Raw genomic sequence first — 16227 nt, forward strand, 5'->3', positions numbered from 1 at the left:
TTGGCAGTGGTCGTTGAAGTAGGGTTCACAACTTTTGCGTAATTCATGGCTTCGTTTGTGGGATTTGAGGGTTGGGGATTGTTTGTAGTTGTTGTAGGAGGTTGGGCAGATGTGTTAAGGGGCTGACCAGCCGGAATTAATGGCTGGCCGCCGGCCGGCGAAGCCATCAGGCTGCTTGTATTCAGTCGTATTCGAATGTATTTTTCAGCTGTATTCACATGTATTCAGTAGCATTAATTTATATATTTTAGATGTATTAAAAAGTTATGCGTATTCTATTGTATTCAGTTGTAGTTAGTTATATTCAACTATTTTATTCAGCAGAAGTTAGTTGTATTTTGTTGCATTCAAGAGTTTTATTCAGCTGTATTTAGTTGTATTTTGTTGTATTCAAGTGTTTTATTCAGATGAATTAAGTTGTATTTTGTTGTATTCAACTGTATACAGTCCTACTCAACTGTATTATTCATATGTATTTCTCTTTATTCAACTATAATCTTTATTGTGTATCTTTCAAATACAGATTAATGAGGGATCGTTTTAGTTCGTTGAGTTAAATTAGGAGAATATCATGTGATTTGATTTCCTTAGTTCGTGGAGTTAAATTAGGAGAATATCATGTGATTTGATTTCCTTAATTCGTGGAGTTAAATTAGGAGAATATCATGTGATTTGATTTCCTTCCGTTTTTAACCAGTTTAACCTTCTGTATTTAACGTTAATGTCGCTTGAATACAGCTAAATACATGTCAAACTTAGCTGGAATTCCAGTTTTTACGCCTATTTTTTTGGTTGTATTAATGAATACAACAGCTTAAATACATAAAATATATTGTATAAAAACATAAAAGGTATCTATAACACGTAATATAACAAAGGGTATCTATAAATGGACATGTGATGGGTAGACACTCTTTATAAATAGCGGCCAACCCCCCTCCTCCTTCCCTAGCTGTTAGAAAAGGGCTTTTTTCACTTTTAGCCCGCACCAGAAATTATTTAAATTCGGTAGCCGGAAATGTGTATAAAATTTATATAATTTCGGTATATAACATACAGAATGTATATATATACAAAAAATATACAAAAAAATATATATATTTTTCGGCTATTATTTTTAGAGCGGTTATAAAATGTCATTTTTCCATTAGAAAATTCTAGCTAATTACTAGCGATAAAATTTGGTGGGGCAACTCTTTGAATACTTAATGTTTATGATGACTTATCATCCAAGTATAAATAAATAAAATTCTAAAGAAATAGAAATCATCAAACAAAGAGAGAGATTTATTCGCAAAATAGGTGCTACGGAAAGTGAAGGTATTTGATTTAAGATTGTTTCAAACTCTAAAATTTCTAGCTTTTTCTCAGTTAATAAGGGGTCTATGATCAAAAAGGTGTTCAAACTTCAAAAATTATCAAAAAACATACTAAACAAATCTAGATTAATAGTGTGCTAATAGTTACAGAACTGAAGAAAAGTCTCAAACTCTTAATTAGTTGTCATTGTTGAGCCAGAGTTGACGGATATCCGCTACTTTGTCAAAGTGATTTTTGAAGAAAGTTGTGGCAAAAGAATTTTTATTTTTCTACTTCTGAAGCGCGATATATTACAATTTGAGACTTTTAATTTTAAGGGAGAGATTTGAAAAAGAAAAAAAGTTAAGTTGACTATTATGTGTACAGATTAGTTGAATTAAAAGAAGTAAACTAAAAAGAGGGGAGAAAGAGATAATGGGTTTTGAACCCACGACATCTAGCAAAAGTCGAAACTTAAGTTCTCCACAAAACCGCTCCTTTAGTTTACCTTTTTGAATTTGAGGGCACACGAAAAATATTTAAGGGGTCACAGCTGTATGCAAAGAGATATATATACATCATTTTTGTCGAGGCTAACGGGGTCTCGTGACCCCTCAAGCCTCAACGTAGGTCTGCCTCTGTGTGTATATATATGTGTGTGTACATACATACATATATTTTTTTGTGTTATTTTGAGAACGATATGCTTGGAGAGTATGTCTACAACATGGCTTGTTCACGAGTTAACAACTAAAACTGTTGAGGCTGCTCTTCAAATTTAAGGCTCATTTGGTACAAGGTATAATGGATAATTAATCCCGAGATTAAATTTGAGATGAATTTATCCTATATTTGGTTGAAATAAAATTGCGGTATAACTAATCCCGAGATTAGTTCCTGGAATTGTAGTGTTTATTTATCCTTGGGAGGGTAAATAACTAATTCTGGGATAACCAATTCCGAGATAATTGATTCCGAAATAACTTGTTTCCAACCAAACAACCCCTTAGTCTACTAGATTGAGGTTCAAGTTGCAAATGAACTTAGTTATTTCTTAAATATTTTCACTTTCTTCACGAGAACCTAATTGGGATTGAGGGCTAACTCACTTAGTATCTTTCCTGTCTTCCACAATTGAGGTGAAAGATTCAAACCCCTTTCCCTTTTCCCCTCCCTTCTCCCTCATGTAACTTTAAAAAAAAAGATCCTATTTCAAGGGTGTGATGTAGACAATCTGCTATAATTCAACGGCTTGAACTTATGAACTATAAATTTCAACACTCCGTTCAACACTCACGCAAGTTGTTTCACGCAGAAGAGATGGCCAATTAATACGTGACAACATGAACACTTATGTCCCGAAGGGACGGCCCAGTTGGGTTTGTAGGGCGCTGGTCACACGGGCGACGCGGGTTCGAACCACCTCAATACCGCTCTGGATCTGAGCCTGTCGCATGGGGCTTGCCTAGTGCGGTTTAAATCCCTTGTGTGGTTTGCAGGCTATTACACAGTGGGAGTTTACCCAGTGCGCACAAAGTGCTCTCCACAGAGTGCTCACCCGAAGGGCAGAGGCTATGGCAGAAGCTGTAGCGACTGCGGGTTCGTTTTCTGGGGTTCCCAAAAAAAAATATGAACACTTATATAATGCTCTTCTTTTTCCTTTTTTTTTTTTTGCGTAAAAAATACTGCTATATTACACTTTAGTGATAGTACATAATCATATTGCCTTTCCTAGTATACATAGTCACTTGACATTTTTGTACAAAGACATCTACTAAGAAATGGAGAGAACACCCCTAGTTCTATATATGCAACTAATACTATACTTCATTCTTTTCCTCCTTACCATTTCTCTTCACCTATAATATATATACCAGGTGTTTAAAGCAATATATGCAGCTAACTATCTATAGGGTTATATATATTTTGGCTTGAGTTATTCAAAATCATATACATAAATCATAATATGTACATAAGTATATATATGTAGTATGTTATGCATGTATAACATAGCACTGTAGTAACTCATATTCCTCCTGTCTGTCGGAGCTGGCTTCAAATCTTGACTCTGCCTCTGATGCGTGCCCATAGACATGAAAAAAATAATCAATCTAGATGAATTCTGCAAATCAAACAATGAAGGTTCGTTAAGAGAGAAACAACAACAACAACAACAACAACAACAACAACCCAGTATAATCCCACTTAGTGGGGTCTGGGGAGGGTAGCGTGTACGCAGACCTTACCCCTACCCTAGGGTAGAGAGACTGTTTCCAAATAGACCCCTGACATCCTTCCCTCCAAGAACTTCTCACCTTGCTCTTGGGGAGACTCTAACTCACAACCTCTCGGTTGGAAGTGGGGGTTGCTTACATAGAGAACAACTTTCCAATAATATAGTACATAGAAATAACTATATTTCACGAAAAAATAACTTTAACTTAATGTATAAAAATTATAATTGATTCACTAAATCTCATACAACAACAATTATTAAGCCTCAATTTCAACCTAGTCGGAGCGAGCTACCTAAGCATCGTTATCCATTTAGCTCTGATCCATTTTGACGTTCTTTATATTTTCTACTGACATACAAATCCCCCACAATATCAAAAGACTCTTAGGAAATATATTTCGCGTACCAAACTTCTTAATTTATTTTTATTACAAGTAATCTTGTTACTTACCTGTTAAGCACAGTAATTTGGCATTTGGGTGAAGTTCCATTTTCCATTTGCTTCAAGCTCAAACCTCCACAACTTACTCTAACTCCAATTGTTTCACTTTTCCAACCACTAAATCCAATTCCAAAACCAGTTCCAACATCAGCAGAAACCTTCAAACTCTTGTTCTTTAATCCATCTCTTACTTTCGCAACATTTTCGCTATATAACAATTCATTCATATTAATATCAAATTTAACCACTGTCACATTCTTCGTCCCCTGGACGAAGCCTGGAACGTTTCCATTACCCAAAGTAACACCATCTTCGTCTTTCAATTCTATGTTTGTTTTTTCATATATAATCTTGAGCTGTTTATTTGGATTTTTTAGCTCTACACTAACTGTTGCTTGTGCACTCAATTTAGGCCCGTCTGGACTGTCTGTGATATTAAATTTGGTGAATTCGAGGGATTTTAAGTGGAAAATAGGGAGTTTTGGATCAAACCATAGATAAAGAATGGCACCAACAGCAATAAATAAGAGGATTAAGAAAATTAAGATGATGAAGAAGTAACAACAACAGCAGCAGCAGAAACTCCTTTTACGCGAATTATTTTTTTCTGGGTAAAATGGTGATTGTGGCGGCCGTTGAATTGGTATTCCAGTTTCTCTATAACCAGGTGGCTTCTGCAAAGGTTTTCTCATAGACATTCTTCGAAATTCCTCGCTTTATTTCTCTCTGTTTCTGCATGTGGATTCAAATTTGATATTGATCACCATGTTTTCAGGTATAAAACGTCGAAAACATAGTTAAGTAAATAAAAATATATTTTTTTAGGTTATCATACTCTTTAACATGATATCAGTGTAGGCGGAGATATTTGATTGGAATCTCACTTTTATTTAGCATTAAAAAAGAATTTTTACGTGTTTGACTTATGAAAAAAAAAAACAAGCTAACGCGTAAAGCTTGCCACATGATATAAAAATAAATGAGACGTGAGGGGACGTATTGAAAACTTAATTAAGAAAATAAAAGTCATGTGGTTATTTTAGCGACTTAAGTTTTCAAATGAAATGGTCAGATTTTCCAATATAGATGAAAATTTGTATATACTAGCTTCAAATATGCATGATATGAAATTGTTATAGAATGAAGAAGCATTTCTTTTGTTGAATTATGTTTTCAGCAGGGGGCGGAGCTAGCATAGCAGGATGCGGGTTCAACCGAACCCGCTACCTTTGCTCCATACTTTATATTTGTCTTAAAAAATTCATTGAATATGTATAAATTGTTAATTTAAAACCCAATAACATAATGGGATGCAGTTAGAATTGTTGAAAGAAAGAAATTTTTCAAAGAATGCAAATAACATTGTGTATCAAACCAAAGAAATTAAAGATGAAAATGTGGGGTTAAAACAAACATAAAAATGAATCAGAGATAAAACCTGGGAGCACTTGATTTCATTGTTGCATTTTATTTGGATATGATATCATGTGTAAAGGTTGAACCTTTATATAAATTTGAGAGATCAAATATGAATCTTGAGGTGGCAATAATAATTGAAGAAACCACAAAAAAAAAGAATAAACTTGGGTTTTGGAGAAGAGATTTTTTTTAAAAAAAAATTTTCCTTTTTCTTTTGTAGGATATTTCTGCTGAGGTAAAATGAGGAAATGGAGGAAAAAGGTTTCTGGTAATGACCAAGACAGGAACCAGATAATTTGTTGGGGATTAAGATTAAATAGCCGAGATTTACGCGCAAAGGTTTCGACTAGATTAAAGACAAATTAAGAAACTTAAATTATCCCCAAAGTCTTATGTTTATTCTTTTTTCTCGGCCAAACTTTTATTTTGCTAGTCTCTCACCTCGGGTATATTTAGTCATGTAATACACAATTTTGTAAAATACTATCAATATTGTTAGAACAAAATTTTGAGTAAATAATTATATACGAAAGAGCAAACATACGAATTTTTATGAATGATTAATATTGTGGTGATTTGTTGTCGAGGTACAAGGATAGCCCAATACGCAAAGCATTTTATATTCACGCAGGGTGGGGGAAGGCACTCCAAAGGGGTATGATATAGACAGCTTAGCCTAATGCAAGCATTAATGCTGGTTCCACGATTCGAATCAGAAGCATCGAATGAAAGATTTTTTCCAAGACCATTTGGATGGGTCATAACTTATACATAGGACAGTCTCTGTAAGAAGGACCTGTTTACTATAGTCAGTGCGTAAGATTTGTAGAATTAATTATGCCTTTCTGCCTATCGTTGTAGAAGTTGTTCCTAGAAAGATTATGGGTCTGAAGTATCTAATCAATTAATCCTATGACCTATAGGTCACACGGAAACAACGTTATCATTACTCTAAGGCTCCTTCGTTGTCTCAGTGTATGGAGATTACAAATCATTCCTCTTAGGAGTAGTTGTAAGAATTACCTCAACAGGAATTGATGGAATTGAACCTATAAGTTCTAATAAATTAGGTTTAAATAGAAGCATGAAGATGAAAGATTAAGCTTAATTTTAAAATTGAAACCGAATTGACAGGTCAATGTTATTACATTGATAATTGGGAGTTGGAGAAAAACTGAGTAATACCAAGAATGATAGAGACGTTAAAAGGCAAAAGAATTAGAATATGCATGAAAGGTCACGGGTTCGAGCCGTACAAACAGCCTCTTGCAGAAATACAGGGTAAGGCTGCGTACAATAGACCCTTGTGGTCCGGTACTTCTCCGGACCCTACGCATAGCGGGAGCTTATTGCACCGAGTTGCCCTTTAATCAATGTGAAGAATATTTTTCAACAAAGGCATCAGTCATATCACAAAGATCACTTGTTCACTGCTTCCATAGGCAATACTTTCAGACATCCAAACCAAAATCTTTTCACTCCTCAGTCAAGTTTTCTAGTGTGATTAACATTAACAATTTAAATAAGACCATGCAATATGGCACTCTGAAGTAAATGGGGGAGGGGGGAGGAGCATTCCTCAGCTTCCATTGCTAAGTTACAATTAGGTAAAATTAGAGTTTCTGATGTTTAATAGTCCTATTCTGCATTTCTGTACTGTACTTCTGCGCGTTAACAGTAAGTTTGAAACTTGCACCAAAATTACACAATCAAACTATACTTCAAGATCTCGAACCAGGGGATCACGGTTGTGACTATGGATCATCTAGCAGCCACAGCATCAGTTCTGCGGCTAGCATCAAGAAGTTGATGAAGCTTTGCTCCTGAGGCATTATTCTCTCGAATTTCACTATCTTCGTTGGTTCTATCCAACAGACCAGAGTTGTTGACTCTTGCTAATAGGTCTGCTGTGCTAATGGGTTGCAACCTCTTATCATCAATCTTACCAAAAGTTACCTCTTCTGCATTTCCTCGTTGTTTATTTTTCAGTCTCTCCTGCGCAATCCAGACCATATTTAACAAGCCCGAACAATGAATATACATATCACCACCAAATTGACGAAGAGTACTCAACAAAGAAACAAAGTCATACCATTAAAGCGGCATTTTCAAGCTTTAAATTCTCAGAGTTTTCAATGAATTTATTTATCTCCGATTTGAGTCCTAAATTTTCAGAGGTTAAAGATTTAACTCGTATTGCCAAATCTTCAGCTTCTGCCTGGGAGGGAGGAGGGAAATAAAGAAAGTACATGTATCAGAACTAGTATATAAAGCAGTAAAACGTAGGCCATATATTAAGATTCAATCAAAAGATAAATATTCTATAATGTACACATTTCCTCTCTTACCTGTTTTCTCAACCTTGATCTCCTTGCTGATTCCCTATTAGACTGCTTCCTCTTCTCCCGCTTGATCTCACGTTCATTCTGAAATTATAGTTTCATTTTGATGATGTCCATCTCATTGAAGAAGTATTAGGCATGTGCCTAATAAGAGTTTTCTTTGGTTTGGTAGCCAACCTTGTTGACTTGGTTTGGTTGGTAGCCAACCTTGTTGAATTAGTTTGGTTTGGTAGCCAACCTTGTTGAATTTCTTTGGTTTGGTAGCCAACTTTGTTGAATTATGAAAAGTGTGTGTAAATTGTCAAATATTGTAGGCTTTAGAGGGTGAAGCTTTGGCTATAAAAGGAGAGCTTCAACTCTCATTTCAATACACCAACAAAGAGAGAAAGAAAGAGTGAGGTTTCACAGACAAGGTATAAGAAAATAGTCTGTGAGGAAAATAGAGAGTGAGCGATATTGTAGTGAGGTGGGAATATCAAAAGAGGGTTATTTCTTTTGAGTGTTGTAGTGGTCTTTGGAGTATTTACCTCCGACCTACAAAGTGTAAAATTCCTTACTATAGTGATATAGTGGTCTTTGGAGTATTTACCTCCGACCTACAAAGTGTAAAATTCCTTACTATAGTGATATCAGTTGCTCCTCTCGGGGTCGTGGTTTTTTTTCCCTTATTCAGAAGGGTTTTCCACGTAAAAATCTTGGTGTCATTGTTACTCTTTTATTCTTGTTAATTACCGTATCTCGGTGCTACATTATTATTCCGCTTTATTACCGTGAATATTATTTTGGTAAGGGGTTTATTCCCAACAACTGGTATCAGAGCACGGGTTCTGCTCGTTCACTGAAATACTATTCACTGTCGGTAGTACTATACTTGGTGAAAAATAAAAATGTCCGGAGTAAAGTACGAGGTAGCAAAATTCAATGGAGATAACGGTTTCTCAACATGGCAAAGAAGGATGAGAGATCTGCTCATCCAACAAGGAATACACAAGGTTCTAGATGTTGATTCCAAAAAGCCTGATACCATGAAAGCTGAGGATTGGGCTGACTTGGATGAAAGAGCTGCTAGTGCAATCAGGTTGCACTTATCAGATGATGTGGTAAATAACATCATTGATGAAGACACTGCACGTGGAATTTGGACAAGGTTGGAAAGCCTATACATGTCCAAAACGCTGACAAATAAATTGTACCTGAAGAAGCAGTTATACGCCCTACACATGAGTGAAGGTACGAATTTTTTGTCACATTTAAATGTGTTTAACGGACTAATCACACAGCTTGCCAACCTCGGAGTGAAAATCGAGGAAGAAGATAAAGCCATCTTGCTATTGAACTCGTTGCCATCTTCGTACGATAATTTGGCAACAACCATCCTGCACGGTAAGACTACTATTGAGTTGAAAGATGTCACATCGGCTCTTCTACTCAATGAGAAGATGAGAAAGAAGCCTGAAAATCAAGGACAGGCTCTCATCACAGAAGGTAGAGGCAGGAGTTATCAAAGGAGTTCGAACAACTATGGTAGATCCGGAGCTCGTGGGAAGTCAAAGAACCGATCCAAATCAAGAGTCAGAAATTGCTACAACTGTAATCAACCAGGTCACTTCAAAAGAGATTGCCCAAATCCAAGGAAGGGCAAAGGTGAAACCAGTGGCCAGAAGAATGACGACAACACAGCCGCCATGGTGCAAAATAATGATAATGTTGTCCTCTTTATAAATGAGGAAGAGGAATGCATGCACCTGTCAGGTTCAGAGTCGGAATGGGTGGTTGACACAGCGGCATCTCACCATGCCACACCGGTAAGAGATCTTTTTTGCAGATATGTAGCAGGTGATTTCGGCACAGTGAAAATGGGTAACACAAGTTACTCAAAGATTGCGGGGATTGGTGACATTTGTATCAAGACAAATGTCGGATTCACATTGGTTCTAAAGGATGTGCGGCATGTACCTGATTTGTGGATGAACTTGATCTCGGGAATTGCTTTAGACCGAGATGGATACGAGAGTTATTTTGCAAATCAAAAGTGGAGACTCACTAAGGGATCATTGGTGATTGCAAAGGGAGTTGCTCGTGGCACGTTGTACAGGACAAATGCAGAAATATGCCAAGGTGAATTGAACGCGGCACAAGATGAGATTTCTGTAGATTTGTGGCACAAAAGAATGGGTTATATGAGCGAGAAGGGATTGCAGATTCTTGCCAAGAAATCACTCATTTCTTATGCCAAAGGTACAACTGTAAAACCTTGTGACTACTGTTTATTTGGTAAGCAGCATAGAGTCTCATTTCACACATCGTCTGAAAGAAAATTGAATATACTTGATTTAGTATATTCTGATGTTTGCGGCCCAATGGAAATTGAATCAATGGGCGGTAACAAATATTTTGTTACTTTTATTGATGATGCTTCACGAAAATTATGGGTTTATATTTTGAAAACCAAAGATCAGGTGTTTCATGTTTTCCAGAAGTTTCATGCTCTAGTAGAAAGGGAGACGGGTCGAAAGCTAAAGCGTCTCCGAAGTGACAATGGAGGTGAGTACACTTCAAGGGAATTTGAAGAGTATTGTTCAAGTCATGGGATCAGACATGAAAAGACAGTTCCTGGAACCCCACAGCACAATGGCGTAGCCGAGAGGATGAACCGCACCATTGTGGAGAAGGTGAGAAGCATGCTCAGAATGGCTAAACTGCCTAAGTCATTCTGGGGTGAAGCAGTTCAGACAGCCTGTTACCTGATCAATAGGAGTCCATCAGTTCCGTTGGCGTTTGAAATCCCAGAGAGAGTCTGGACCAACAAGGAGGTGTCCTACTCGCATCTGAAAGTGTTCGGTTGCAGAGCTTTTGCACATGTACCAAAAGAGCAGAGAACAAAGCTGGATGATAAATCTATTCCCTGCATATTTATCGGATATGGAGATGAAGAGTTCGGGTACAGACTGTGGGATCTTGTAAAGAAGAAGGTCATCAGAAGTAGAGATGTAGTCTTCCGAGAAAGTGAAGTTGGAACTGCTGCTGATATGTCAGAAAAGGCGAAGAATGGTATAATTCCTAACTTTGTTACTATTCCTTCTACTTCTAACAATCCCACAAGTGTAGAAAGTACGACCGACGAGGTTGCCGAGCAGGGGGAGCAACCTGGTGAGGTTATTGAGCAGGGGGAGCAACTTGATGAAGGTGTCGAGGAAGTGGAGCACCCCACTCAGGGAGAAGAACAACATCAACCTCTGAGGAGATCAGAGAGGCCAAGGGTAGAGTCACGCAGGTACCCTTCCACAGAGTATGTCCTCATCAGTGATGAGGGGGAACCAGAAAGTCTTAAGGAGGTGTTGTCCCATCCAGAAAAGAACCAGTGGATGAAAGCTATGCAAGAAGAGATGGAATCTCTCCAGAAAAATGGCACATACAAGCTGGTTGAACTTCCAAAGGGTAAAAGACCACTCAAATGCAAATGGGTCTTTAAACTCAAGAAAGATGGAGATGGCAAGCTGGTCAGATACAAAGCTCGATTGGTGGTTAAAGGCTTCGAACAGAAGAAAGGTATTGATTTTGACGAAATTTTCTCCCCCGTTGTTAAAATGACTTCTATTCGAACAATTTTGAGCTTAGCAGCTAGCCTAGATCTTGAAGTGGAGCAGTTGGATGTGAAAACTGCATTTCTTCATGGAGATTTGGAAGAGGAGATTTATATGGAGCAACCAGAAGGATTTGAAGTAGCTGGAAAGAAACACATGGTGTGCAAATTGAATAAGAGTCTTTATGGATTGAAGCAGGCACCAAGGCAGTGGTACATGAAGTTTGATTCATTCATGAAAAGTCAAACATACCTAAAGACCTATTCTGATCCATGTGTATACTTCAAAAGATTTTCTGAGAATAACACATTTAACTATAAGAACGTAAACACAGTTCTCACCAAATTCAACAACAACAACCAAGTGAAGTCCCACAAGTGGGGTCTGGGGAGGGTAGCGTATACGCAGACCTTACCTCTATCCTGGGGCTGGGAAGGTAGAGAGACTGTTTTCGATAAACCCTCGACTCGAGAAAGATGAAAAGAAACGGTAGCAACAATGCAGACACCGAAGTTCAAGTACAAAAATGGATACCGAAGTTTATGTCAAAATAAGCATGCAAAGTTCACCTGGTTCATGTATGTACCTGTAACCAGACTTCGCCCGGCACTGCAGGACTGATTCGTGAAACATTAGTTGGACTAGCTTTCACTAGTGTACCGACAGGATTTCTCAGTTCTAGAGTAGGAGTCATGGTTGGAGAAAATACTGTTCCGACTACTTTCTCTGCTATGTTACCATGACTAACAGCTATAGAAGTTTCCTTCTTGCTAGCCCCATTTACTTCCCTAGGTTGTGGACTGCTTCGTGTCCGAGTCTTTCCATCACCAGCTGTTAAAAGTTTGAAGAACAGAGAGATCAAAAGATGAAATCAGGCAAATTTGGACACAAAGTGAAAAAGAGACCAAACTCTTACAGTCGTTAGGAGTTGTCTCGCGGCTTCTTTTCTTACTGTTCTCACCCACCTAGAGCATGAAGAGAAAAAATCAGTTTCCAATACAAATTTAAAAAAAAAAAATTTAAATGAGACAAATGGATTTATAGATCTCAGAAGATCATACCTCTGCTGTGTGTATGTTACTTCCGTCACTTGAACCTTCAGTTTGCCCACTGTCACGACATGAAATCTAATAATTAGTCAATAACTTAAACAGGATTACAAAGTGTTCTCCAGAATGTAAGGACTGGGTATTTGCAAATATTCTATTTATATGAGTCGAGCATGGTTCTTAAATAACTAAATATTGCACAAACCTCTGAGAAGCTCCATAGTCAGTGCCATCGCCATTGTCAACACTGCGATTTCCTATTGACATTCCAAGCCCATTAGAACCTTTTAACTTACTCGTGCGTTGATCAGTATTCTCCGAAGACTTAGCAGAAGTGTCCATACTCAAAGTGGCAGCATCCTACACAATGTAGAGTGATTTAGCTTCAATCCCACCATTAGGCAATACATCGAGCTAAAGGAAAGAATATTTTATCAGCATACATTTCCGGAACAAATAAGTTCACAAACACTGAAAGAACTAAAAGTAATATATACCATGGTTTGGCTGACAGCAGGAGATGATGTCATTCCATGAGCCTGAGGACGAGACACCTGGAATCAGATAAACAGATATTCCATAAATTGAGCATGCTCCACGTTTTAGCCACAACTCTTTGGCGCTAGAGTTACATGTTACAGTAACTCTCCGTAAACATACAGTCATAGATTTAATATTAAGATGACAAAACCAAGTATATTCAGAAATTATAAGATCCTTATATTTTATTTTATTTTTTATAAGAAATCAGTTCCCTATGTTCCATATAAAATTTTAACTTGAGATAACACGTACATCCTACCAAGTGAAAATGCCCCAATCGCACAAAGAAAAAGGAACTGGTAAAGGTGGTTCGAGTTTTCATATGATACCCTCTACCGATGATCACTATTCACTTGAGCCAATCTGTTAACTAATCTTTAAAATTAATAATCGAGATGCGCTTCTCTTGCTCCATCATATTAAAGAACACAGAAAATACACCAACTTCTTACCAACGGATGAGCAGTAGACTTCTAAAGTGTAGATACTGGAATTTGTTGTTGGCCAGGGCTTAATTCTAAATCAGTTAGCTGCTTGTTTTTCACTCTCGATCTATTGTTCAAAATAGTTATAACTTCATTCTAGTTCCCAGATACTTCTTCTCGTTCCTTTAAGAAATTAGCGGGTCTAGCTCAATATGTTATAAGTTGTTTACCAATGCCCTAAGTAGGAATCAAAAAGCAGTTATGATATCGAAAAAAGAATGGAAATGCTGGAATGGAGACTTACGATAGGAACTCCAGGATGCGCATAAACACCACCATGCGTGTAGATTCCTGCATATGGTGCACCATAAGGTGGCATCATAGGCTATAAAAAAAGGAGAATCTCGGTTAGCACTAATGCAGCCAAAGCCCGATAATCTATTACCTAACACTTCGATTAAACGAATCGCAAAAATTATTAAGAAAGATTCGGCCTGGAAAATACCTGTAGCGGTCCCCACATATAAGGATGAGGAGCATGACCAGGTGCAACAGGAGAATTAACATAAGGAGGTACAGCTACTCGAGGACCATAATATGCCTGAACATTTAACTGGATTACGTTAAATATCAACAACCACTAGAGCTACTGTACGAATATCTAACAAAAAAGGGGCAGCCGGTGCACAAAGCATCCCACATTCACGCAAGGTCAGGGGAAGGGCGACACCTCGAGGAGTGTCATGCGGATAGCCTACCCTAATGAAAGCATTAGTGGGTGCTTCTACGGCTCGAAACGGCGACCTATAGGTCACACGAAGACAACTTTACCGTTGCTCCAACACTCCCCTTCTAAGAATATATCTAACAGTAAGGCGAAAAATGATTAACCTGCATAGCCGCCCAATCAGGATACACGTGAATACTGCTCTGGTCCTGTCAATACAAGAATAAATTTTCCAACTACTCAGAGACTAATTTCAAAGAAGAGATTAACAATAACCACAGATACTCTGAAGCATAGGAGAACAATGTCAAACACACAATACAGATTGAACAATAACTATTACTGTATTCGCTTACTGGTGCGGTCGAAGATGATTTCTCAGGCTTACAAGATTTTCCTTCCTTGCTATTTCCCATGTATCAGAAAGCAACTAGATGCTCTACTAATTACTGCTGAACTGATTACTTCCTTTCGTCGCTACCGACCGAGATTATTATGCCAACTGCATAAAATACAGCCCTGTTAAACAATGAGCAACAAAATTTCACAAGACCAAAGATGGCATAAAAAAGCTTCCCTCTTTCTTAATACAAGTATGGTCTAATCTAAAGTATCATATACACGGGCGAAGCTATGTATGGCTAAGGGTGGTCAACTGAACACCCTTCGCCGCCGAAAACTTATACTATGTATAAGGTAAAATATTACTACTTGTTATTGATTAAAAAATAGACTTTGAACATCCTAGTATGCCCACTAACAAAGGGCGTTCAAAATTTGAATACCCTTATTGAATTTCCTGCTTCGCCATTGAATTCATATTAATGGTCCAATTTTCTTTTCTTATAATTAACACCTTAAAAGGATTTTCAAATATTAGCTTCTGTCCTGTAAAAATTAGTTGCTTTTTATTGATATATCTCAATCAGGAAAGAGAAGCAGGGGCATAATAGTCCATTCATAGTCTTCATCCAAAACAAAGTAAAGGGACAAACTTTAGAAAACCCAAGAATCTATAAAACAACCTAGGATGTAATGACAAACTAGTCCTCATCAACCCACATAATTTACAACTAGAAAATATCAAATAAAAGAAAAATAAAACACTGTTACATGAATTCTAAATTACATTCCTATGACTAACAAACTTTCTTAATTTCTAAGCATTTTCATATTGAAAATAAGACAGATTATATGCTACAACAGCTAAAGATAATTAAAAGTTTCTTAAACTGACGGCGTATATAAAAACTTAAAATTTTAGTTATTTATTTTCTTCATTTCACAATCATAACTCAGAAAACAGCAGAAAGTAATAATAGTACAGCAAATTCAACATAATTCACCTTCAAAAGACAACTTTTCACAAAACAACAAAAAGTAAAATTATTATAAATACAAATATGAACATGAACATACCTGAAAATATGGCAAGAGAGAGAAAATGAGAAAATTGTAGAGAGAGAAATTGAGTAAAGAAGAAGAAGAAAAGAGGGAGAGCCAAGGCAATATCCACGTCATCAAACACGTGTACGTATCTAAACCAGCTTACTCTATTATACATATAGTTTCAATTTACGTGAACTCTTGTAACTGTGCACAGAGTTTAAGAAAAGAAAGAACACTTTTTAATTTGTGGCGAAGAATGAGGCACGTATATTTTATGTGGCTATAAATCATTGCATAAAGGTAAATTGTTTCCAAATAAGGAAAGAGATCAATCTTTTTGATACGGACCAAAAAGAAAATAGGTTCACATAAATTGAAACGGATGGAGTATTATTTTGTATATACCGTAGGTAAAGGTGCTGAGTTGTTTTTATAAGGGGGGTGAGGTGGCACGTTTAAAATTCATGTATTTTATTTATTTATTTATTTCTATGTCAACTATTTATCTTACGTGTCATTCGTATACTCGAATTACGTGTTTATAACGTGGGGTCTTGTTGGCTAAATTAATTGTACCACTAGTTTTGTGTCTGACGTGGTTTGTTCTCCGAAAATTACTTAAAATGAGAAAATTAACCATATTAGATTATTCATTTCAAATCCGCCATGTAATATTGTAAACGCATCTTACAAGTATTTGCAGCCAATATAAAAAGGCAGCCCGGTGCACTTTCGCTATGCATAGGATTTGGAGAAGGGCCGGATCACGCTG

General features: G+C 37.0%; 2 protein-coding genes across 3 annotated transcripts; both read right to left on the reverse strand.

The window, feature by feature from the left end:
* Positions 1 to 2993: 2993 nt before the first annotated feature.
* Positions 2994 to 5621, reverse strand: LOC107804143 (NDR1/HIN1-like protein 13). Its single transcript, XM_016627970.2, has 3 exons — positions 5416 to 5621; positions 3987 to 4709; positions 2994 to 3421 (listed from the first exon to the last, which is right to left on the reverse strand). Exons 2-3 carry the CDS (start codon positions 4673 to 4675, stop codon positions 3406 to 3408), a joined length of 705 nt encoding a protein of 234 aa, XP_016483456.1. The 5' UTR covers positions 4676 to 4709; positions 5416 to 5621; the 3' UTR covers positions 2994 to 3405.
* Positions 5622 to 6809: 1188 nt separating this feature from the next.
* Positions 6810 to 15638, reverse strand: LOC107804149 (transcriptional activator TAF-1-like). Of its 2 annotated transcripts, none has more exons than XM_016627979.2 (13): positions 15486 to 15638; positions 14423 to 14585; positions 14231 to 14275; positions 13845 to 13940; positions 13644 to 13724; positions 12869 to 12925; positions 12577 to 12731; positions 12384 to 12432; positions 12239 to 12287; positions 11909 to 12153; positions 7745 to 7822; positions 7489 to 7614; positions 6810 to 7391 (listed from the first exon to the last, which is right to left on the reverse strand). In XM_016627979.2, the coding sequence occupies exons 2-13, from the start codon at positions 14480 to 14482 to the stop codon at positions 7158 to 7160; spliced, it is 1275 nt and encodes a 424-aa protein (XP_016483465.1). In that variant the 5' UTR covers positions 14483 to 14585; positions 15486 to 15638; the 3' UTR covers positions 6810 to 7157. The 2 variants fall into 2 exon arrangements, with proteins under 2 accessions (XP_016483465.1, XP_016483464.1); XM_016627978.2 differs by having other exon boundaries at positions 14423 to 14568; positions 15486 to 15624.
* Positions 15639 to 16227: the final 589 nt, after the last annotated feature.

This window comes from Nicotiana tabacum, chromosome 11, assembly GCF_000715075.1.
Source record: "Nicotiana tabacum cultivar K326 chromosome 11, ASM71507v2, whole genome shotgun sequence".
Lineage (NCBI taxonomy): Eukaryota > Viridiplantae > Streptophyta > Magnoliopsida > Solanales > Solanaceae > Nicotiana > Nicotiana tabacum.

Bases quoted from the DNA above. Each gene is read 5' to 3' on its own strand.
- LOC107804143 (XM_016627970.2), bottom strand. From the start codon at position 4,675: ATGTCTATGAGAAAACCTTTGCAGAAGCCACCTGGTTATAGAGAAACT.
- LOC107804149 (XM_016627979.2), bottom strand. From the start codon at position 14,482: ATGGGAAATAGCAAGGAAGGAAAATCTTGTAAGCCTGAGAAATCATCT. The intron at 12,433-12,576 runs GTTTGTGCAATA...ATGTCGTGACAG, and splicing joins GACTATGGAGCTTCTCAGAG to TGGGCAAACTGAAGGTTCAA. The intron at 7,392-7,488 runs GTATGACTTTGT...TGGATTGCGCAG, and splicing joins TTGAAAATGCCGCTTTAATG to GAGAGACTGAAAAATAAACA.